Source organism: Bos taurus, chromosome 29, assembly GCF_002263795.3.
Source record: "Bos taurus isolate L1 Dominette 01449 registration number 42190680 breed Hereford chromosome 29, ARS-UCD2.0, whole genome shotgun sequence".
Lineage (NCBI taxonomy): Eukaryota > Metazoa > Chordata > Mammalia > Artiodactyla > Bovidae > Bos > Bos taurus.
In genome coordinates, this window is record NC_037356.1 from 12,479,452 (window position 1) to 12,505,644 (window position 26,193).

The following is a 26,193-nucleotide window of genomic DNA, read 5'->3' on the forward strand; positions in this document are numbered from 1 at the left end:
CTTCCCACCAGTGAGTCTTTAATGTTCCCTGAATATTCTCGATACATATGTAGGTTTGAATGTCCCCTTCCTTGACTGTGACATACTTATAAGCATTTGATAAAAGCTATGGATGGTCTTCCCCCAAAAAGGCACATGAAGTCTTGGCCTACATTTTTAGATTCAGACTGCAGCATTTCTTCCATGACATTGTTCATACAACATATGAATGTTTTATCTCTCGCAAATCATAAATGTTTGTCTCAAATCTAGTGGAGACCAGTTTTCTCACTGGACCTCCCCACTGCATTTACTACAAATCTTTCAATTTTTATTCACTTTCTTTAAAAACGAAGACCAACCTTGGATGCAGATAGGCTATCGCCTCTGCTTAAAATTTCTAGTGGCTCCTGTGGTCATCAGTGTAATACAAGCCTTCACATCTGCTGCTCATTCTTCATAGATACCCTTGCCTGCTACCCAGTGTGGACTCTAGTTTGCCCTCAGATTCTACCACCTCAACATACAAAGTCTTCCTTAACCAACCTTCAGAGAGTTTGGTATGCCTTGTTGTCTTAGGGGATTTTTGTAATTTGCAGAAATAGTATGAAATGAAGTGAAACAAAGCCAGGTTCACTCTACAACTTCATAAATGATTTAATTTCATCTGTAAAGTGAGAATACCATCTACCATTTAGAATTATTTGTAACCATCAGAGTATATGTAATATACCTACCATGTAAGTGCCTACCATATAATAAGTGCTAAACACAGACTTTTGTTGTTTTATAATAGCCTATCTCCTCCAGTAGATGGCAGGAAAGATTAATCTTGCATCTCAGAGTGCCCAGCTCATAGCAAGTGCCTTCTTCATGTTTTAAAGAACAGAGTGATGAAAGACAAAGGAAAAGGAAATCACTTTCTGAAGGCACTCAAGAAATAAAGAGATACAAACTGGAGTTTCTTCATCATTCTATTTATTACATGTATGAATATTAACATGTCATGGCATCCATCTAATTCAGTCAAAACCAACAAAGGAAAAAAGGTTAACCATGTTTCAAATTAACATTCTTACAGATTCCCCTGTAACTTAAAATAGAAATATGTTCATCTGCATTAAATTGACAAACCTGAAAAATGTCATTTAAAAAAAAAATCACCTTTAGTACTTAAATATATTTGTTAATCTTTTGAGGGCATCAGTGTCCAAGAATAAAAGTTGCTTCATTAGGTACTTTTCAAAAATGGACATCTGGATGGTTCTCTCTAGCTGGAGATACATACATAGATAGATAGATATGCAAATACGTCCTATTTCGTTTAAAAGTTTTTTTTCAAATCTGCCTTTTCATTTTGAGAAAAGTCCTGCGGTGCTCTCATCACAACCCCCTTTTGAAGGATTAAAGTAATTCAGACTTTGCTTTAATCATGGGAAGCTGCTAGAAAAAAATCTTATGTTGAGGTTGCTGTTTAATTCCATTTTCGCCCAATAAAAAGTACAGAAACACTGTCTTTATTTGATGGTGTGCATAAATATTACACTCCATGGATAGCAAAAATATTTTTTATTTATAATTTACAGTTTCACAAGTGAAAATCGTACATTTTTACACATACAATTTCATTTTGTTAAATTTGCACACATCTACAGAACTTTCACACGACAAGCACCTGAAACTGTGCAGGCAGTAGGAAATGCAAATACTAAAATGTATTTATTAACCAAATGATAGCTGAAGGCCCTGCCCCAGCTAGACAATTTATATAGATATGTCTATATATACATAAAAATTTCTTCACCTTCTAGATTTCAACAGCAGCTTTTTTTTTTTTTTAAAAGAAAAACATACCTTTCTCATTTTATTTAAACTGACTCAACTGTATCATTTTCTGTTTTAATTTCAGTGGCTGTTGCTATGCTTTCCTCTGTGCAAGCTGGTGGAGTATCAGTTCGTTCTTCCTTAACTTTGGGACTTTCACAGGGTTCCTGCAATTCGTTTTTGACAATGTTCAACATAATGTTCAAGGGATTTTCAACTGGTGTCTTGCTGGGAGATGGTGTACAATCAAATGAAGATGTCTACAAAATGAAAAACCCTTTAAGTACCGATAAATATCACATTAAATGACATTTAGTTTTATAAGACCCTTTTATGGGCAAAGAAACATATATATACCAAATGCAATTTGAAAACCCTGCTGTCCTGCAAAACATGCCATAAAGGCAGCCAATTAGAATGTATACTGAGTGTTTGATATCTACTCAAGTAATGAGATAAGGTAAGAAAAGCAGTCATGAGGCCAAAAGAAGTTGATTAAATGACTAGACATGTTTCTATATTTTAACCCCCAACGGCACCCCACTCCAGTACTTTTGCCTGGAAAATCCCATGGACAGAGGAGCCTGGTGGGCTGCAGTCCATGGGGTTGCTAAGAATTGGAGACAACTGAGCGACTTCACTTTCACTTTTCACTTCCATGCACTGGAAAAGGAAATGGCAACCCACTCCAGTGTTCTTGCCTGGAGAATCCCAGGGATGGGGGAGCCTGGTGGGCTGCCGTCCATGGGGTCGCACAGAGTCGGACATGACTGGAAGCGACTTAGCAGCAGCAGCATAACCCCCTACATATATCCTGGGATTTGTGACTGCTAGTTTCAAATACTCTGAGGATTTTTAAAAAATCCTCCCAAACCATCAAAACATCCTGTGAAGTCTAATCTTTTGGTGACCTAAGTATATCTTCCAAACTGCCCCTTGAACCTGTGAAACATATTCACTGAGAATTAATATGTTTCACTGTTTAGTTTTTTAAAAAAAATGGTCACTCTACAAATATGAAAATTTGAACTTCTAAAGTCAATATACTGATGTCTTTTCATAATTCATATATGATAATTTAAAAATTATTCCTATATTACGTGGCTGAGTAGGGTGTATAAAAGAAGTAAATGTGACCTATAACTTGTTCAATATTACCATCATGAACCTTCTCATTTTCAGTCTTCCTCACATTTCTCTAGGCCTAATGCTGTAGTAAGATCAAGATTCAAATGAAAAGAATGCAAGGAAAATGACACACAATCTCAACAGACCATATCAATCTACCACCAATATTTAGTGAACAACCTAAATGCTCCATCAACTCTAACAGCTCAACATATCAAGATTAACAATGTTGAGATGCAAAAAATAAAATTTGTCAATGTAAATGAGAACAAAGAGTAACCAAAAAGAACTTACATTTTGATAATCTTCATAACATGATGGATGATAAATCTGAAGCAAAAACAAAAAGTTATTATTAACAAAAAGAATTAAGTATTCACGAATTAAGTATTCATATGCATGCATTCTCATTTCTAATGGACTATTCTGACAAAATTTTCTTTTTAAATTTAAACCAGAAGGTAAACTATCTTTGGAAAGGCAAAGAAAATCATTTGGTCAGAAAAACAGATAAAAACAAAATTTTCATTCTGATTTTTCTTAAAGCTTCCTTTGTATATTTAGTTAACATGGTATATAGTAAACTAGTTAATATATGAGTTTTGATGATGAAGTATAATTTCAGATCAAAATTGTGGGATTAAGCAGAAGACTAGCTAGACTCAGAAGACCTAGTGCTGGACTTATCATTAACTAGTTAGGCAACCTCTTTTATAAAATGAGTACAAGACCAGATGATTGGTAAAATGCCTTCCATCTCAAATACTGTGACTCCCTAAAGTCTAATACTTAAAAAATACTGCTTTTATTAAAAACCATAAAACAAAAACAATTTTCTTTCAAAGTAGAACTATCCCTACAAAATTAAAAATTTTTAAATCTTAACACTTCCTTATAAAGTACGTCATAAAGAGCTGAAAATTACCTTTCCATCTACTCTAATAGCATTTTTTAAATGCCATTCCTCCTCCTCTTCATCCCAGTACTGTTCAAATTGCTCTTGACAGATTTCACAACTCTAAAAATAGAATCATATAAAAATGAAGTTTATGTAACAACACATTTAATCCCATTAAGTAAAAATAAGCAAACATTTTGTTACGTGGAGAAAATGAGTTTTCTGCAAATTTAAACAACGTTCAAATATATAATACAAAATAAGACCTAAGAATTTTGCGTTCTTCCATGCAAAAATAGTTAACATTTCACTGCTCTCACTTTTGTATAAAATACAAAACCAAACTCAAGAAAAACACAGAAGAGTAAAGCTCACAAGAAATCTTAAATTCATTAAAAGAGGGATGTAAATAAAGTTATATGTTTATGGTTATTTACTTAAAGGAAATGAAAGGCATGACCAGAGATAGAAAATTTAATGTTTCCCTTTTACCTCGACTGCTCCTGCTGGTCCAGCCGGTACACTTTGGAACTCCTTTTCTTTAGCAGCCTCCTGAGTTTTGAGTACAACTTCTTCGTGTACCTTTTCAAAAAACTGGCTCTTTGCACGTTCTTCGAGATCAGCTATTTCCTCAAATTCTATCCAGTCCTTAAAAACAGTTAAAGAGTATTTTCATTTGATTCTAAATTCTTACTTATAATGCCATCTCAATATAAAAAGTTCATTCTTCTACAATATACTTTAATATTGGTTATTTAAAATTTTGTCATCTCTATGAGCCCCATAACTAATAGACAACATAAAGCAACTAATGAACAATTACGATCTTAGTATCAACATTCCACTACCTCTACAGTTACAACTACTTATGCAAGTAAAATAAATTTCATTTACAATTTACCAAAAAAAAAAAAATCAGTCATGGAACCTTGAAATTTTAGAGCTGGAACAAACCTGTGTTGTACTCTAATACAAGCAAATACATACTCTTCAAAAAAATTTTTTTTTAATTAAAAAGATTTTATATTCTAGGGGTCAAATTTTATTCAAAAAATTCACTAGTACTCATCAATTACTTAATTTACTTTTAGAATGATATAATTTAAAGGCTAGAAGTTCAGAGGCACATGAATTACTTACTGTTAAACTGTAGTACCAACGCCTGTGAGTGACTTTTCTGCTTACATCTTTTTCAGTTCTATTTTGTCGATAATGCCAGTCCAAGTGATCTGCGTATACATCTGTCTGTGATGTTGTAAACCTCATTCCACAGGAATAACACTGAATACCAGTGTACAGTCGATTTATAACACTATCATAACGTCTATTTTGAAAAATACAGAAATAATTTTTCGTTTTGATAACATGGTTTAATGGCCTTTAAAAAAAAAGGCAGTTATAAGTACTTCAATTTTCCACATTTTAATAATGGTGAAGCCATTATTATGTGACAAAATAACCGTTTCAGCCAAGAGCTGGTTGAGACTTACTATCCAAAGATCAATAATATTCTCTAGTATTGTATCACTGACTGTCTTTACCTTACTGTTGGTTAAATTTTGGAACATGGAGTCTACCCTCTTATCAACAGACCTGGCTCAGTTACTTACTTCCCTCTAGCAAATAATGGAATGATCATTGGCCCACTAATAAGGCAATACTTGGCCTATTCTTCGATTAATGTCAGTATCAAGGTGGATATGGCAGAACAATTCAGGTTCACCTTTCTAGAACTTCACAGTTTTGAGCAACTCAACTGTCCCACCCTGGTCTAAAGAATAAGGAAAGAGAAACTGAGGTCAGCAATAATCAGTTTTTTTTTAAAATTCTGGGCTCCCTATTTGGAAAGAAATAGGAATGCAGAACAAGTAAGTGAACAAACAGGCCATTAAAAACTCCAAAAACGTTTTTAAAATAATAGAATAAAGCAAAGCATAGTACACTAGTATTCTATATAACAGAAAACAAAATATTTAGAGGCATAATATTACTACTGAATAAAAATTTAATGAGAAATGGTTTAATAACTATATAGAGGAGAGCTGGTAGGACAGCAGAAGACCCAACTAAGTCTTCACTTTCAGGAAGTCAAGAAATTGTCTAAATGGGATAAATCAAGAAATGTACTAAATCAGAAGTTCTATTTTTTTTTTAAGAAGTTGCTCTTAATCTAATAAAGCAACTGTAAATGATTTTATGTAAGTAATATAGGCAATAAAAAAATGAAAATATATGCACCAAATGTTAACACTGGTTATCAGTAAAGCGGGAACTGTAGGTAACTTTATTTTCTTGATTTTATTTCTGTAAAATGAAAAGTTTTAATTTTTTAAATATCAGCCTATAAAAATCTCATTTTCTTAACTTCAAAAGCATGAATAGCAGTAAAGAAAAAAAGTTATGATTAGGAGAAAATAAAGGTAAAGGAAGACATGAGTGACTTACTAATACCTAATACTCAATCTCCTTATACTTGCTATAAAACAGTAAGAGGGGTAAGATGAATGGCACTAATGACAATAACCACTGTTACAAAGTCACCGTCCCTTTTACCTGAGAAAAATCAGAAAACTAAATTACATACTGTTTTAATTCTTCAATTGTAAAATTGGTAAGATCTGGAACATCTTGATCTTCATTTTGATCTTCCTCCTCCTCAGCAGGGGGCTGAGCAGCAACTTCATTTACTTCTTCAATTGAAAAAAAACAAATTTCTAAATACCGGTTTCCATGTATTCTTTATAGGGGAACACTAGGGTGTTAAAAGCATATGGAGAACCCCATCCTGTCTACTCAGGGCTTCTGATCTTAGGTTTACTGGCCAAGGAACCTAATACAATTATTTATTTTGATAAGTGATATTATGTTTGATCTGTTAAAAGTCAATCTTTATGAAACTCATTAATAGTCTATTTTTATAGGCTAAAATAATATAGAACAACTAGAAAAAAGTCTGCACATGGTATTTGCAGGAATATTTGTTAACTGATAACGGTGTCCACTATAAAGGTAACAGTTCCATGTTAGAAAATTTTTAAGTTTCATTATAAACCAGTTATATTTAATTTTCAAAAAACAAAGTATACCTAAGAATTCAATTATTGTAAGAACTCTATCACAGAACATATCATTTTATATCATATGTCTTTATAACTTAAGCTTTGTGTAGATGAATTACAGATCCATACTTACGTGTTGTAGCTGAATCAGGCTGGGACAATTTGAGAATTCCTGTTTTTAGCAGTTTTGAAAATAATTCATTTACATCCACCTGACTGAGATGATTATCAGGATAAGCCTTAGGCAGGGCTCCTTTAAAAAAATAACACTCTTAAAAGTAGAACAGAGGCAAACTATACTAAACATTTTTAAAGTTTTTTTTAAGATATCCTGTCAATATTAACTTTGAAAAAATCTTAAGATCAGTGTAATTATCAAAACTCCTAAAAATGTACTTTGCAATTTACGTCAGCAAATCATCACCTCTTAAAAATCTATTTAGGACAAATACTGGAACCACAGATATTTAAAAGGACATTCCCTGGTGGCTCAGACAGAACCTGCCTACAGTGCAGGAGACCAGGTTCAATTCCTAAGTCAGGAAGATCCCCTGGAGGATGGCATGGCAACCCACTCCAGTATTCTTGCCTAGAGAATCCCAAGGACAGGAGCCTGGCAGGCTACAGTCCATGGGGCTGCAAAGAGTCAGGCACAACTGACCGACTAACACTTTCACTTTCGTGTATTAAACCAGTATTACCCACTGTTGCCCAATTAATCCATGCCAAAGAAAGACCGAGTACAGAAAGCTTAATGCTTCCTTCTATGCAATGTAGCACCACACCTCTAGATCCAACTTTTCACCCTTTCAATTCTCTGTTCTTCACCTAACTATATTGGGAAAGGTAGTCTTATACAGATGAAGTAGGCTACCATCTCTTAGCAGAGATTTCCAAGAGGAAAAAAAAATAACCAGAGCCTAAACAGAAGTACTCCTGCTCAGCTCCCCAACTCCCCCGCCTCCCCATAACTACCCAGGAGAACTAATGCAGGGAGATGAGCCATAGGGCTCAGAATATACCTACCCCTCTGACCTGTACTTAATCACTGCCCTGGGAAAGCAGCTCAAACTACTGCTGAAGAGGTAAATTACTGAAGCTCCAATAATTTGAATAAATGAAACAAGAATAATATTCTCCTTAAGCCCCCTGGCAAGCAATCAATCCAATTCCATATTTGGCTAAGTTCTAATTTAAAAATTATAATTCTTTAACTCAATTATGAAAGACAGTATTTTAATATGTTTGTGTACCATTACTATCCATCTTATTTACCACACCTTTACACAACAGTTCTGAACCACTAAAAATTCCTCTTAATGGGAGAAATTCAATTTGCATCCACAACACAATAAATGTGAGCAAACTCGGGGAGACCGTGAAGGACGAAGCCTGGCATGTTGCAGTCCACGAGTCACAGAGTTGGACACGACTTAGCAACTGAACCACCACCACCACAATACAATACATAATCTCTGCCCCTAACCACTGCGTACTCTTTACCTGGTGGTGCTAGTGGTAAACACCCTGACTGCCAACGCAGGAGATCTAAGAAATATGGGTTCGATCCCAGGAAGATCCCCTGGAGAAGGAAATGGCAACCCGCTCCAGTATTTTTGCCTGGGAAATCCCATGGACAGAGGAGCGTGGCAGGCTATAATCCATAGGGTCGCACAAAATTGGACACGACTGAAACAACTTACCATGCACACACTCTTAACATGTAGCACAGTGCCGTGTGTACAGTAGGCTAATTAATGTCTGTTGAAACGTCTGACTACACGAACAAGTCAATTACATCAGCCATTTCACACACTAGTTTAACATTTACATTTCATTAGAATTAGTTATTTATATGTCTAGGAATCCTAACTAGCTGATCACATGTCTGCCAGCAGCCAAGTTTAGTGATCAAGAACATGAACTGTAGGAAAAAGAGCCAGGAATCAGACTCCTGGGATTCTAACTAGAAATTCCACTTTCTGGTTGTGTTACATGCTAAGTTGCTTATCTGTGCCTCAGTTTACTTTATTTACAAAAGGGTAATGATAACTGTTCCTACCGGAGGTTGTTATAAGGATTAAATGAATTAATATTTATAAAGGCACTGAGGTATTTGGCAGTATATATAATATTTGTTTAAAGAAAAACAGTCCAAATGAAATAAGTCAGTGAAAGACAAATACTGTATCACTTACATGTGGAATCTAAAAAATACAACTAGTGAATATAACAAAAAAAGAAGAGAACACAAGAGAACAAATTAGTGGTGACCAGTTGGGAGAGGGAAGAAGGAAAGGGCGATATAAATATAGAGAGTAAAGGGTTAGGAAGTGCAAACTATCAGGTATAAACTAAACTCAACAATATATTTGTACAATGCAGGGAATATAGTAAATATTTTACAATAACTATAAATGGAGCAAAACTTTTTAAAATTATGAATCACTCTATTGTACACCTCTAAAATATAATTTTTTAAAAAAACACAGAAAACAAAAAGAAGCTTTGACAGTCTCAGATTTACTTTTCTGTGCATTTAGAAACAGGAATAAGAGGTGATTCTCAGAACAGACCTGGAATTTCAAACTTGGGTACCCAATGATGGTGTCTAGTTTATCAACCGATAGATGTAACTGAACAACTATTTAAATAAAAAAACAATCTATAGATCCTGCTACACTATAAAGCTCTTAGAAGGATAAACCTTATTAAAGTTATCCTAGCACAACGCCCGCTGCTGCTAACTCGATTCAGTCGTGTCCGACTCTGTGCGACCCCATAGACAGCAGCCTGCCAGGCTCCCCCGTCCCTGGGATTCTCCAGGCAAGAACACTGGAGTGGGTTGCCATTGCCTTCTCCAATGCATGAAAGTGATAAGTCAAAGTGAAGTCGCTCAGTCAGGTCCAACTCTTAGCGACCCCATGGACTGCAGCCCACCAGGCTCCTCCGTCCATGGGATTTTCCAGGCAAGAGTAGAGTGGAGTGCCATTGCCTTCTCCCAGCACAATGCCTAGCATACAGCAAATGATCAATATTTGTTTGAATGACTAAATGAACATGAGTATGTTTACTACAAGGAAAAAAAGGTTTTAAATCTTGAGAAAAAAACCTTGAGAGAAGCCAAACACGGAATACTTTTCATATCTCTTTAAGTAAAATGAAGAAGGCAGGCATATCTAACATATTCAATAACCTCCAACCCAGGACATAAGATGTGATTTCCTCTGTGACATTGCCATGCCCTGTATACATCAGCACCCTAAGGCTGTTAAAGCAAAAGAACACTGACAGGTTCTGTATATTATCTCCTACAAAAAAGAGCAAAATTTACAGTCGTTGCACACTATCTCATGCTACCAACTCCAATACAACAAACCCTCCACTCAACAAGAAAAACTGAGTTCTCGAGGAAAATGCACTAATATAGCACTTTACAAGTCACAAAGTACTTTTGCATATGCTATCTCATTTGATTCTCTGAAAAAAATAAGATTCCCAGGCAAATCCTGACGTTTATCATATCCTATCTACAGAGGAAAAATCTGAATGAAGCCCAGAAAGGCTATTTGCTTATATGAACTTATATGAACTACTGCCTACATACATGTATAGCAGCAGAGTAGAGAGGTTCTATCCCTGCTCTTTTGACTCTAGAATCCTAATATTTTCCTTCCCTTTTCATTATGTGAAAATAAGAAAATACTAATCCTGTCAGTCTAGCAATTAAAAGCAAAATGTTTTCAAATTAATTTAGTTTCTTGTGATGATACAGTTGAATAATTAATCCATAAACTAGAGCTTGGCTAGGACTTTACTCATTACTTCAGAACTTTTCGAAAACTCTAAATTTGTACCCCTAACAGAGGCACACTAGACCATGTTTCTGAAAATGGCTGTTTTAATGATTCAGAAATAAAGCAAGTACCACTACAATTTGGTTAAGTTAGCTCTCAGTACATTGACTTCACGGCAATTCTTATTTACATATTTCCATTTTCACCTATTAAAACTAAAACTTTTTCTTTTTTCTTTTTTTTTTTTGCCTGCATCATGTGGCTTGCAGGATCTTAGTTTCCTTACAAGGAATTGAACCCAAGGCCTTCAGCAGTGCAAGTGCACAGTCCTAACCACCGGACCACCAGGGAATTTCCTAAAACTTATTTTTAAAGCCTCAGTATCTACTATTGTTATTGTATTCATAACACTGTTATGCTTCATCCCATAGATGCTTATCAGGGACATCTAGGAAATCACAAAAGTGTTCTTCTACTTCTCTTTCAGCATGTTGTGTACAGTTATTACTTGAGCATCCATAAAGACATATAAATGAATCAACTTATAACGTGATGTCCCCAGTATTCACTTAATGTTTACTGGATCATCACATACACACAAAACAAAAATTCAAAGTATCAAATAACTAAGACTTCTGAGATTTGTCACTGATTTCATTTTATCTCAACACAACTGTCACATTCCTATCCCAACCTCTAGCTGCCACCTAACAAAACTCCTTCCCTCTTTTTTGTGGTCTATCAATCCTGGCTAACCATCTATAGTTGTAAAGGGGATTAATGTGAAAACACGTCAACAATGCAAACAAGCAAAGAAAGGAAGCAAAACATTCCAGTCAAATTAAATTTCTCTAAATTGCACATCCCTCTCAAAATTGTCATCTTCTAAAACTGACAAGGTAGCTATTCAATCAAACAATAAATATCTTTTGAGAAACACAAAGCTCAGAAAGTTAACATACCTGAAGGATTCTGAACAAATGCTCCAGGATTTTGTGGATGAACTGGCAAAAATTGCTGTCCTTGGCCAAATGCTACTGGCTGAGAAACACCAGTCAGAACCTTTAAGAAAAATCTTGGTTTTAAGAATGTTTTTTCTCTATTTTAACTAAAATCTTAACATTCAAATTACCAATACATTAAAATAGTCACAGATATCATAAGGCCAGCTTTTTATGATAATGAAGATGTGAAAGTATGACCTGACTAGTTCATTCACTTCTAAGGCCTTCTATAAAAAGCAGTAATACCTTCCCTTAGATTTTTCATAGAATTATAAGAAACTGAGAATGGATGTGAAAGTTCTTTGAAGTTTAAGATACCCTGCAAACTTAACGTAGCCAGCAACTAGCGAACTGTGTGACCTTACACAAATCACTTTACCTTGCCAGTGCATTCTCTTATTTTACAAACAGAAAAGCTGACATGCAGATATGTGACCTATACAGAATCATAATGGCCGTAAATATCAGAGCTGAGGCCAGAACTCCTGACCTGACTTCCTTACAGATTTCAGGAGCCTGCTTTAATTAGCAATCTGAACTGCATTATGATCACTTTGTTAGCCATCAAACTTTGAGTTACAAAGTAGTCTGTAAAAATTTTAGGGGACTGTTAAAAACTAAAACAGCCATGAAACAAGAGCTGTATATGCATACAAATATTGTATTGTACTCAAGAGTGAGGTAGGACATCTGCATACTGCTACTATATAAACAAATGTTCATTTATAAGCCTTGTTCAGGATTCCTCTGAACCTTTAGTGGTATGTATTTTTTCTTATGTATGAAACCCCCATCAATTCTGTATAATGTAGGAACAAGACTAAGTCAAGTCCCATTCTAGAGTATCTTATTGATTACAGTATCATTTAAGAACAGGTAATAGCGTAAATCTAAGGAGGCCAATTGTTTTCTCAAGCCACTGGATATGGACAGAAGGCTGCTTTCTAACAATGATGCTTATAACATGCTTTAAAAGCTTTCTTGTTTTAGACTTTCTTCCATGCGATGTTACTAGTATAAATAAATTCATCCTAGTAAGAAAGTGTCAGTACCTGCAAAACAGTAATTCTAGCCCTGGAGAATTTGAACAGGCAAACAATAATAGTCATTAACATCAACCGTATTAATCACAAATTATAAGCATATGCTTTAACATTATTTCAATGTGCATTTTAAAATATATGCAGAACAAGTTAACATCAAACAACTCTATTTGACTGGAATGACAGAAAGGTGGTGAAAAGTAAAAAGAGAGGAAGAAAAAACTACAGACCATAAAAACATGGACAATCTGATTTTCTTGTTTATTTAACTCAGGCTAAGGAAGTTCTCAAAGAACAGTCCATAAAATCAGCTTTATGGTTACTTAAAAGCTTATGAAGGCTTAACAGTTGTATAATATAGCAGAGGTCTATGAAACACACACAACTGTATCATACTTTAATCATACCTTTGAAGCCAAAAAAATAAAAATCAACCCATAAAATGAAAAGCCGTAACAGGGAGGCTATGCATATGTAAGGGCAAGGGGTATACGGGAAATTCCTATACTTCATAGCTCAATTTTGCTGTAAGCCTAAAACGACTCTAAAAAAACAAGTCTTTTTAAAAAAAAAAACAAGATTTTGTGGGGTAAGGGGAGGGAGACTGGGAGGGTTCTCTAGATCCTGAAAGAACTAAGATCAATTTTGGATTTAAATCACAAATTTCAGTTCCTAAAGACTGTCATCCCATTTTCCTAGCAGTTGGGGTTTTGAAGTACACTAAAAACTTCCTCCAAAAACAAAAATTTACTAAAAAAAAATTAAATCTTTAAAAGCCCTTTAACCCATAAACTATATCCTAAAAACCTTTCTCAAACACTAGACACATTAAAAATGGTTCATATTAACTTTAGAATAACAGACTTACCTGTTGAGATGCCTGAATATTTCCTACTGTTATTGGAGCAGGTAAATTGCCAAAGTTTCCAAATTGAGAACTCTGAAGATTCTTCTCATCAAAATAGTGTCCAGAAGCTCTGTTAAGGGGATTGGAAAAACTCTGGTTTCCAGGGCCATGTGGTCCATTGAAATTTGGTCCTTGAGGTGAGTCAAACATTTGTTCGTGTCTTTGGAACTGTAGTCCTTGGGATGGGGCATTAAAAGCATTGCCAGGTGGATCATTATATGGGCCAGTCTGATTGAAAGATACTGATTCAAGCCTCTGTGAAGGATGATTGTCAAATCGTGTGCCTTGAAGACCAAGAGGAATATCAAACCTTGATGCTTGCTGGTGTTGTGGTCCTTCAAATCTCTGAGGCACACCATCAAATCTTGGTTGAACCTGCTGTCCAGGAGGTCCATCAAACCTCTGTGGGCCTGGCTGACCAGTTCTTTCAAATCTAGGACCTGGCTGACCGTGTAATCCATCAAATCTTGGCAGGAGTGATGACTGACCTGGCTGCCCTTCAAACCTTAAAGGATGACAACCTTCAAACCTCGGACCGCCTTGACCCAGAGGTCCTTCGATTCTCAGGCCACCTCCTGGGACCGAAGGACCCTCAAACCTCATTCCACCTCCTTGTTGGACTAAAGGTCCTTCAAACCTGATCCCAACCCCTGGTTGACCATGTGGACCCTCAAACCTAAGGTTCCCACCAAGCTGATTATGTTGTCCTTCAAACCTCATACCAGCTACTGACTGACCATGGGGGCCCTCAAACCTCATTCCAACTCCCTGCTGTAACAATGGGCCCTCAAATCTGATCCCACCTGATGGCTGACCATGAGGTCCATCAAACCTCATTGCAGCCCCTGATGGACCATGACCTCCCTCAAATCTAAGTCCACCTACTGGCTGACCTCGAGGATTCTCAAATCGAAGTCCACCCACAGGCTGACCATGAGGTCCCTCAAACCTCAGACCACCCACAGGTTGACCCCGATGTCCTTCAAACCTGAGACCGCCCACAGGCTGGCCCCCTGGTCCTTCAAATCGCAAACCACCTGCAGATCCCTCAAACCTCAGACCAGGGGAACCTTCAAATCGGAAGCCACCTCCTCCTGCTTGACCAATCGGCCCCTCAAATCGCAGAGGTGTCCCGACTGGTCCTGGAGGACCTTCAAATCTCAAAGGACATCCACCTCCTAACTGGCCTTGTGGTCCTTCAAATCTCAAAGGGCCACCTCCCCCCATCTGTCCTGGTGACCCATCAAACCGAAGAGAACCTGGTGCAGGAGGTCCATCAATTCTAGGGCTTAATTTATTAGGTCCTTCAAAAATCATCTTGGCTGGGCCATCTCTCGCTACTGATGGCCTGCTAGGTCCATCGTATAACGGTCTATCTTCAGCTAAAGCCGTAAGTCGCTGATTTGTATCAAGGCCGGCGAATCTTGATGCAGGGCTATCTACAAATGGTTTATCTGAATCTTCATATCTAGGTCGTTTAAGTGGAAAACGATCATTGAATGGTGATCTCTGCTCTTCTCGTACACCTTTTAAAAGGAAAAAAAAATTATTTTCCTGAATCTGATAATGTATATCAAATTATCTTAAAATCTTCTTCCTATATTCTTGTAAATGTTTATTCAACAACACCCATAACTATCTCACTATCAGAGGGGAGGGAAAAGACAGCAACAAGCAGCGGGTAAGAGAATGCCCTCTAGAACTAAACACACCGGGGTAAAAAAAATCCCCACTCAGACAATTTACTAATTATTTGACTTTGAGAGCAAGTTATTTAACCTCTCTGGTCTTGTTTCCTATCTGTAAAATGGGGATAATACATACTGCATTGGGTCACCGTGAGGAATGCATCAGATTACTAGGTAAGTACCTAACACACAGTCGACCCTTTTAGTATTAGCTCCCTCCCCTTTGAGGGAAAAAACCGCAACAAAACAAACAACAAAGCAGTAGTCTGAACAGTCACAAAAATCCATCCCCACTTAGCTTGTTCATTTTCCCTTCACTGCTGTGTGATTCAATAGGTATAATCTGATTTAACTTTTTCTACCTTTAGAAGAGACTTGCTCGTCATGTCTTCTCCGGCCCTCATGGGGTGAAAGATTCTCAGCATAAGTACGACTCCCAGATATAGGAGAAAGACGTCTTGCTCTTTCACTAAATTGTTCTTTTCTGTCAAACTGTGCTCCACTATTCCTACTTGCATGTTTACTTTTGGATGGCTCACATTCTATTCCAGACAACAAGGCATCAGTCAAAGGGTAGTCAAAAATATCAGGATCTAAGAGATCAAGTCTTGGAAATGAATGCTGAACCTGTGTCCTTTTCAGTTTTGCTTTATGTTCATAGTAGGTTAATTCAGCATCAGATAAGAGAGGTTTCTTTTTTAATCCACCTTTATTTTCTTCTGTAGGACTATCCCGTACACTGCATCTATGTTTACCTTCTTGATACTGAAATAGCTGTCGTATTTGATGCACAACAACAAGGAACTCATCCTGTGTAATTTCACCAGATGCTAAACGTTCACTCGTCTGCATAGGGATGATAAGAGGAAATCAAATATTTTAAATATAAAAAGTACTTATAAAAGTTACAGACAAAAGGAGAATCATGACTACATGGGAGTGTGGTAGCTACCTTTTGAAGTAATTCTCTTTTGCTTGCAACAGTTAACTCTTTAGGAATCTGAAGATTGGCATCTACACTTAATCGATGCTGCGGCTTTGGGGCTCGAGGTGACAAGATTCCTTTAGTGCTTGACCAGCTCTCCCTATGCCTTAGATGAGGAGCTTTACTATGTTCATCACCCTGTTGTAAACTGAAACCATAAAAAGAATATGTTACTTTATAAAAAATACTTAAATACTCAGGACCATATTCAAAGATCCTTAATAGGATCTGGTTAAAATGAACACATCATAAAAGTGAATTAAATGATTAAGAACACAAGATCTGAAGTCAGGAAAATCAGATATAAATACTGATTCTTGTGTATCCTGGATGTGCCACCTTAGGTAGATTAGTTAACCTTCCTAAACTTCAGTTTATCTGTTAAGGTAAGCAATAATAATGGTACTTAACTTGACAAGGTTTTAAGAATTAAAAGGGGGGAGGGGGGAGTACTAATTATACCACCCAGTAAACATTATCCAGTTTTTAAAGTAACACTATGTTTTTAAAGATACACATTATTCTACTTGATTAAAAATGTTAACATCCTACCTTTTATTTTCTTCCCAACCGGATTTCCACCTTTTGGTAGACTTGGAACTTGGCCAATTTTCTACATTCTCCTTTGGTTCAGTGCTTGACTTGGTAGAATGTTGACCAGCAGTCTCTTGGGGTCGTTCCTCTTCAGTCTTTTTTATCCGCCTTGGATCTCGAACATCCTGTTTAGTACTTCTCTTTGCACTTCTTTCTTCCCTGGAAGGTGTAAACTCCTCCATGTGTGACTGTTTAACTCCTGACTGGCGAATCTTCCCAGCTTTGGGGGTTGAGGTTGGAGACATACTCCTTTGCCTTCGTTTGGGTGACCGCCTGTCTCTTCTCTTGGGAGAATGTATAATTGGTGACCGAGACTTGGGTGATCGTGATCTTGATCGCTTTCTAGTACTCGATCTCCCTGGTTTTGTCCCCGGTTTTTCTGATTCTTCCGTTATTGTATCCTGTTTTTGTACAATGCCATTTATGATTTTATTTCTACTTCCCACCAGTCTGTGTTCAGATGATTTCATGTGCTCATCTTTATCCTTTTTTTCTGCAGTTTTTCTCTTGTCCTTTGTATCATCATCTTTGCTATCAGTCTTATCCTGAAGATGTTTTTTTAATCTTGGATCTCTCTTGCTCATATCAGACACCCTTGTACTTTCAGCTTCTTGATTTTTCAAGTCTTTTGTGTGGGATAATTTATTTTTCAAAGGTGACGGTGATTTAGATTTAGATTTGGATTTAGAATCCAATTGGTCAAGTTCTTTCTTGGTTATTTTTTCACCTGATTTACTTTTTTCTTGCTTGGATGAATTTAGTTTTTCAGAGGGTACAGTTTTACTGGTCTTAATATCAGATTGGTTCAGTGTGTTCATTAGGAATTCTTTCCTGTGACTTTGATCTTTTCCATGAGAAGAATGTTGACTCATCCTATTAAGACGGGGATCCCGGTTAGTTCCTTTCGTATCTGGAATTTGTAAGGATGGACCTGGACGACTTTTCTCAGGCTGCACAGGAACCTGATGGGGAGCTTTAACTGCCATAGGGGGAATCTGTGAAACATGTAATTTGGATGGTGCAGATCCAGGACCTAAGCTGGATGTCTCCTGCTGAACACTAAGGGAAACTGCCTGAAATACAAAATAAATGTTCATGTTAGAGCTGTGAAAACATTCCAACATAATTTTCAGTGCATCCTTTTGGTATTTTAAGTGGAAATAAAAATAAAAGGAGAAAGATTATATTTATTTATGTGGCCTGTTATTTCTTCCTGGTTCTCTACTTTGAGGTTTTATAACTTTTAGGTAGAATGGGGAAAAAAAATCTTCTAATTATTCAGAATTCTGGGCCAGACTGATATTGAGAAACTACTAAATAAATCACTACACTCTAGTTGCACAGGCATCAAAGTCATTCCAGCTAAATTTCAAGTCATAAAATTCAGTTCCTCTCACAGTGGCACTGATAATGAACTTTTAAAATTTTGCAGTGCTGTACTCCCTCACTCTCAAATAAGGCCAAGCACTAAGTAAAATAATACAAGGTTATTCATGAACAGAAATACACAATCTTCCTGGCTTCCTTAATTTTGTGATGGCTTTTTTTTTTTTTTGGTAGCCTTCTAAGGAACTTGCTAAAGATTTCTGCTCATGAAACCTAAGTTCACAATAAAGACTAGGCAAAAACACTTGCCACAATACACCATCTGGGGAGTGATATTAAATTCACATTTTTAACAAAACTAAGATGCTATCTCATAAGACAGCAAGCTAATAAAAAAGTTTTTGAAAAAAATAGTGCAGTGTATATTCAGGTGAGTTTTACAATAAAGTGAAAGTTGCTCAGTCGTGTCCAACTCTTTGCAGCCCCATGGACTGTAGCCTGCCAGGCTCCTCTGTTCATGGAATTCTCCAGGCCAGAATACTGGAGTGGGTCGCCATTCCCTTCTCTCCAGGGGATCTTCCCCACCCAGAGATGGAACCCAGGTCTCCTGCATTGCTGGCAGATTCTTTACCAGCTAAGAGGGATTCCTGAGTTTTATAATAAGGATATAAAAATCTGGCCTAATAAATATACCTTAATTGCAAAATAAAGGCAAAACAAATACACTGTTAACAAACATAACATGTTAATACTAAATAATTCCACCTCCATCAGAAGGCAAATTTAAAAACACTCAGAATACCAAATCTCCTTTACTTACCAGTTGTGCCTTAGCTTGCTCAAGCTCAAGCTCCAGCTTTTTCTGCTGAAGTTCTAACAGCTGCTTTTGTTTTGCCAGTAATTGCTGCCTTATTAGTTGCTCTTGAGTAAGATTCTTTTGTATATCCGGGACAATAGGAGGAGTGGAGATGCTAGGGGAACTGACCACTGTGCCAGGTGTTGAAGACTCTTCAGGCTACAAGAAAAAATAATTTGTTAACAAAAAAAAAAATCACAGCTAAAAAGGAAGTAGCTAAGGGGGAACTAAAAGTTATCAGTTTCTCTTTTAATAAACACTATCCATAATTTTAAATGGCTAATCATGTTTAAAAGCATAGAAAATTTTCAGGAATTTAAAAACCAAAATAAATATATTATGCACTGAACAAGGACAATACTTATCTTAAAGGCACTGTGAACCTGAGGCGGGGGGGGGGGGGGGGGGGGGGCACTTTTTAATTAAACTGATTCAGCACAGCATATTTTGATAATTTTTTCTGGCAAGAAATTTTAGAGAAGTCAAAACTTGACAGTTGAAAATATTAGTTATGTATCATTTATGTTAAAACTTACCGATTTATTTAAAAACTTAGGATTCACATGGATGCTAGATGTATTCACATTGGGGGGCAGAGGTTTAATAGGCCAAGCAGGATCTAACGAATTGACTCTGACATCCAGGGCATAAAGTTTCTTCAAAGGAAATATTTCATCCCATGTGGAACGTAATTTAAATAAACTTTTTCTAGTATTTTCATCCACCTAGAACAACAGAACAATTCTATGGCTTGTTAAGTTACTATAGGATATTTTATATATCAAGTATAATGCTACATCAATCTCAGTTCTACTTCACATATAGCACACATACTTCTCATTCATAATTATATATAACAGTAATAATTTAATAAAGTTGTATTTGCACATACAAAGTTAATTAAAAAAACTTTTTGTCAAAAAAGACTTAACATAGTATTCCTAATGTAACTTTTACTCTAGACAAAAATATAAAAGTAGAAAATAGTTTATCTGATGACTTAAATTTTAAGTTATTTACATTTAGTACAAAGTAAGACAAAACTATTTAACTGATTTCATGCAATACAATATGGTTAGTACCTATGAATAAGCTATTTGTAGTGTGGTAGACACCTGAATAATTTAAATTCACAAAATTTTACTCACTGGTAAGCTTTATATAACATATCTGCTCATGCTTTAGTTTTATATAACAACTGCTCATGCTTGTGATGAGCACAATAATACTTTTTAAATTACCATCAGAGAAATCTAGCACTTGGGAAAACTGAATTAATTTTTAACTATATTTGAATCTTCAGATATTTACTACAAAGTCATTTTCATCATCTTCAGTGTTAAGGCCTAGTTAAGAGTCAGTACAAGTATTCTACCAAACACCCAAATGAATTTGAACATCCCGAAACTGAAACCAAGAAACTGGTTTAGCATCCCTATTTCTACAATGCAAAGTTGGTTTCTCCTTAGACTAAAGTCCCAGGCAAGCAGTATTTAGTAAAGGTCTACAGTACTATTAACAAGTTCTATTAATACAATTTGAAATATGGCTTTCCAAATTTCTTCTGCATATACTTAAAATTTATTTTCTCTAGGAACTTAAAGGGAAAAGTTACTCAAGTAGCAACTACACATTTTCTAACAAACAAGTAAAATCTGATAACCAGGAGTTCTAAATAATCCCAATTCCCCAAACCTGACAACTATAAGATTTCTCAAGATATCTACTAAAATGTAAAAACCACCCATTTTTTGGTGAGAAACAGTATTTAAACCCAAGTATCTTACAAATGTCCTTTTGCTCAGTGTGAAAGATGAAGCCTGACAGGAAAAAGAATTACTTCAGCGAATCCTTTGTCTTCCTCAACATAATAACTAGATTAACCAAACTATCAGATACACTGTTATAGAAGTTTACAATTTCTAGGTAAGAGAAACTAACAATCCTTTCTTCTAAACACTAAGAAGATCCAGAATTGGTGGTGCACAGGAGGGGGGTGGGTGTGGGTGTACTTCCAAAATAACCTAAAGCATTTCACTGATCCACCATTCAGGTATCTCATAAAATATACTTGAACAAAGTAACAAGAGTAACAATTCCAGAAGGAAAAAAAAAAGTCAAGTTTCAGGAATCACAGGTTGACACACACTAGCATTATGCTTTTTAAGAAATAGTTAACATCCTAACACCGGAAACCTAAACAATGACATTTGAAGTACTCTTGACAGCTTCAGATCTTTTTGCCTACATGCTAGTAATGAAACAGATCATCTAATAAACACACACACATAAAAAAATTCTAAAAGCAAACTCATCTGTTTTTGAATGGATAATGTTAAAAAACCTAGCACCCACTTTAGGTATAACACTAACTTTAGCCCAAAAAGAATAAACATTTAACCACCCAAGAAAACCCAACACAAAGACAAGAATTTATTTAATCAGGAACATTTTTTAAAAAAATTCAAATGTTTCTAAATGTATATATACCTTTTCAAACACACAAATAAATGTTGCAACTAGATTTTTAGTAAAGGCAGTGAGATACTCTCTTCCAACATTTTTCACGATAGAATCCATAAGGTACATAACAGGAAGCTTCTCTGAGGAGGGAGCCTGAGTAATAAAAAGAAACTGAGAAGTTTAGTATAATGAATTGCAACCAAAGAATTACTTTTAAAAATGAATTTTTAGGCTACAATACAGACCTCTATTTTGTTGGTATTAAATACTTTTGAATCAATATTAACCTTTAGGAAATTTAAGTGTTCAAGTTCTCACCTCTTACAACGGTCTTTAGTTGAGCATACAAATTTCAGAATTAATCGGAAAGAAAAAAGTCCCTAGTACACTCATTTAACAATCAATGGAATTTCAAGTTTGTATAGTAAAAAAAAAATGTGTTTAAAAGTGACCAAAAAAGGGGGTGGATATTTTCTGCAATCCAAGTGTAAGCTTTGTGACCCACATTAACTTTGATGTACCCAGACTCAATGAAACAGTTTTCAGACCTCTAGCCCTAGTCTTTTATATGTTAAAGTCTATGAACCCTTGTTACCTGTAAAATCATTAGGATTATTTCTCTATAATCCAATGAACAAAAGCAATTAAGTACACTTCACATATGAAGTTAATGACAAAAAAAAATTTTTTTTTAACTTGCACATTAACATGCATAAAAGTGCAAGTTGTTACTGATACAAGAAAAACTGGATGGAGCAGCCGCTGAGTCATGTAAGTCAGGTTGAACTTGACTCTGGAAACCAGGATTTGTCCTGAAGATTTTCTTCACCGCATGGATTCTCCGTCGAAATAGTTTTCCTCTGACCAGCACAAACCAAGGTTCTAAATTTGTGCAGGGCCTGTATGATGATGCCGATACAGGTGGCCCTTTCCAAAGCAAAGAAACGTTGTCCCCGCTCAACTGTAAAGCCTACCCATCACTGGCTTTTAGAAGGCACAGCAAGTTTCCAGAAAGCATCAGCAGGTTCACAGACTTGTTGAGGAGCATTAAAACACACCACATAAACCAAGTGTTAACTCCCACTCCACAGGAGCACCCACGATTTAAAAACAAAATTAACCCCATTTTACCCTTCCCATGTGTATAGGAATTAACCCTGAACACTTACCCACAGCTACCTGAAGCTAGGGTAAGCTAGGGTAAGCTCACAGTTCTGCAGTACACAATGCCACCATTATTTCACAAAACCAATTGCCCATACAAGTGTGTGGAAGTGCTCCTGCTTCTGATAACAACCAAAGTTGACTAAGGAAACCTTTGAATAACTTTGTATGAAAGAAGTTTTTTACAGTACTAATACAAGGGTTTCACAAGGCCATTGCATGTGGGTAAACTATTACCAACATGTCAACTGCTTTACTGCTGTGTCTTTATCTTACCATGTCATGTTTTATACCATTTTAGTCATTGTTGTACTTATGAAGAAACAGGCTCTTTAAAACCAGAATCTGTTCAGTAGGCTAACTTTTTATTGTACAAGTAAATGAATCCTTGTATGTAATATTTTTTCGCTACTACTGCCTCATGGGAGGAGTCAAAGAAGTGTGAATCCTTAAGTTTAGTAATGCTGAGACACTAGAGGATAAGGACACAAACATTCACCTCCAGAAACACAAAACCAAGCCAGTTTGCTACCAAATAACAGAAAATCCCTCCCCTCACCCTTGCCCCCATCCCTCATTAAGATATTTCCCCAAAGTGACTGTTACATCTTTCCCTCCATCTGGCTTTACAAAAATAACCAGGAAATGTGTGCCAAAAAAAAGATTCAGCTGTCTTTCATCAGCAAATAGTCCATCTATTTTCACCACTCTGTGTAGCCATACACAAATACAAATTTTAATGTGGTCACTATATTCAGCATTTAGCTTTCATTTCTCGAAGGTCTTCTGGATCCTTTTAAAAACCAGCAAGGAAACGGTTGAGTGACAACCTAAGCTGCTAAATATTAGGCTCTGTGGAATATTAGTAACACCAAAAATACAGGTAGGATTTTAAAAACCAATGATATTTTCTTAAAAAACGCAAGTGCACTTTTGTTTTTTTAGAAAAGGCATTTCATGTTAAGCCTTCAACAAGGCAAAAACTTAAGTTTTCATGTCCAACATGTTTGTGGTATCAATAAAAAGGATGTTGAATATGAGGAATGCTTCCTTTTAAAATCTCATACTTTCAAAAAAGAACAAAAGCTGTTTCACAGACATTCACAGGAAAAGGTGAGTAAGGACTCATATTTTAGCTGTCAGACTGAGCATGACAAACTTGTTGGGGCTTAAAAAAAAAAACACCCTTATTTTTGTCCTCTTTAAAGTATGAAAGGACCGCCTGAAACCGTGTATCTTGTGAGCACATTTACCCAAAAGAGTGGACAGAACCTATGAGAATGAACCCAAGTCACTTAAAGACTTTTGTTTAAAACACACAACCACGTAGATAAAAATAAGTCTTGGAAACAAATTCTACACCTTACAAAGGTAAATAAAAAAGACAAATACATATTTCATATGTTTTATTCACAAATTTTATAATACCAGTCACACATTTCAAAACCATTTATTAAAGTCAGACCACTCAGTTTTACACTAGACAGAAACCGCCTCTAAACAATATATTGGTGGTTGTTGTTAAAGTGGCCTTTTAAAAGGGGTTCACTCTGCTAAAAGGAGGCTGATCCTGATCATTTCAATCACTAACTAGAAAAAAAACTAAACCGTAAGTACAAGCTTCAAAAATAACTTAAAACGTATTACTGGGAAGCTTTTAAAACTCATTACGATAACTAAGTTTAACAGTAAGTTGACTTAAATGACACCTCGCTCCCACATGAATCCACAGAAGAGGAGAACTACAGGGAAATTAGGGTGGCAGAGGACCACTACTGTCAGGGGTGAAGCAAAGAACGTCTTCACTCTCAGGGAAGGCAGGGAGGGGGGAAAGCAGGAAAGGAAGAGGAGGGACTGAACTTTTCAAAAAACAAGAAGAACTACAAGTACTTGTTACCCAGTGGGCCAGTTCTCCACCTACAGGTTGGATAAGATCTCCTCCCCACCCTCTCCAACCCCACCCTCGACCCCAATTTTCCCGGATTTGGGGACAAATGAGACCTTCCGACAGGAGAATGTGCACAAGTTCTATCTAGCCGCCCCCACCCCAAAATGGGGATGACGGGTGTGAGCAGCTGCCCGGCTGGCAGAGAATGGATTCTCCTCTCTTCCCTTTCGCATCATGTGCTTTCCAGGCGCCATGTTGGGCTCCTAACAGGCGGCTGCTCCACTCGGGGCCAAGGCCCTATTCCCACCCCCCAATAGCTCGCTCCCAGGTCCCCCTTCACCTCCTTCCAACCCACAGAGCACCATTACCCAAAAGGGCTCGGGGAGAGGGGGGCGGGAACGGGGAAAGAATCATTCCCCACCTTCCCAACGCGGGGGGGGGGGGGGGGGAACACTTCAAAGGGCTTTAACTCTTACTTCCCCACACCACGAACTGCCTTCCAGTCTCCCCCTCCCCAAAGGAGCGCGTGTGTCGGGATACACGAGGCAGTGGCCTAAATAGGGAGCTGGGGAGCGGAAGCGGGACTCCACCCTTGATCCTCCCCACTCCCTCCCCCCGAGAGAGGCCCATGCTCGAAGCCTGGGCCAAAGACCGAGAGCCTGAGTTGGGGGGGGGGAGGGTTGGAGAGGAGGAACACCGTCCCCCTTCGGATGGAAGCGAGACCTGGGATGAGGCTGACACTAAAATCAGGGAGTATTAGAAGAATAGGAGGCTGCGGGGTGTATAAAAACCTTGGCGGTTTGGGCCTCGATGAGAGAGACGATCTCCTTGGCGAAGGGCAGGTTCTCCTCGGCTAGAATGGTCAGCATATTGATGTGCGGTTTGCTATTGAAGGTCAGGTCTTCGAGTGATGACTGATAATCCCGACAGGCGTCCTCCCGGGCCCCCGCAGTACCGGCCTCGGCCGGCGTCTGCTCTGACATTGCGCCGCGGCCCCCCTCCGAGGTCCGCCGCAGCTGAAGCTGAAGCCGCTCTGGATACCCCGCCTCCCTTCCGACTCCTCTCTTCCTCTCCCCGGGTCTCTCGCGGCTCCGGCTTCACCACATGCTGACCGCGGAGGGGGGTTGGGGGACGACACAGGGGGAACCTCGGGTATGAAACGCCGCCGTCTCACGGGTGATCTCCGTCCACTTCCAGCCGCCACAGAATCTTCTTTCTCCACAGACACAAAATGGCGGCGGCAGTGGCGGCTCCAGCTCCGAAAATGTCTGTGTTCCCAACCGCTGCGTCGTGCGAAATGAGCTAGGGGAGGGGAAATGTGCGGTAAGGGGGCGGGGCCGTTGATAACACAAGACGCGATTGGCTTGCCCTGCAACGTCATAAGCCCCGCCACCGGCCCTTCCGCTGAACGTCCTGGCACCACCTTCTTCTCGGGATCCTACCCGGGCTTTCGCAACACCTATTTCTCAGAAGTGGGGTGGAAAAGACGGCCTCTCTCATTGGCCGATTCGTAAGGGACTGTTCGGTCATTTGTTGCCATAACAACCCATTCAGGGAGGCCAGTGGGCCCGGGGGAGGCTATTCCCGAGG

The 26,193-nt window shown here is 37.6% G+C and overlaps 1 protein-coding gene across 2 annotated transcripts; it reads right to left on the minus strand.

Annotated features, from left to right (window-relative positions):
- Positions 1–940: 940 nt before the first annotated feature.
- On the minus strand, positions 941–25,869 carry PCF11 (PCF11 cleavage and polyadenylation factor subunit). 2 transcript variants are annotated; one of them, XM_024987550.2, is made up of 16 exons: positions 25,395–25,869; positions 21,579–21,704; positions 19,625–19,813; positions 19,053–19,247; positions 16,865–17,979; positions 16,280–16,460; positions 16,083–16,173; positions 13,601–15,165; positions 11,648–11,747; positions 7,022–7,141; positions 6,414–6,519; positions 4,970–5,153; positions 4,322–4,477; positions 3,857–3,949; positions 3,226–3,261; positions 941–2,063 (listed from the first exon to the last, which is right to left on the minus strand). In XM_024987550.2, exons 1-16 carry the CDS (start codon positions 25,584–25,586, stop codon positions 1,848–1,850), a joined length of 4,665 nt encoding a protein of 1,554 aa, XP_024843318.1. In that variant the 5' UTR covers positions 25,587–25,869; the 3' UTR covers positions 941–1,847. The 2 variants fall into 2 exon arrangements, with proteins under 2 accessions (XP_024843318.1, XP_024843317.1); XM_024987549.2 differs by having other exon boundaries at positions 15,690–16,173.
- Between the last annotated feature and the right edge of the window lie 324 nt (positions 25,870–26,193).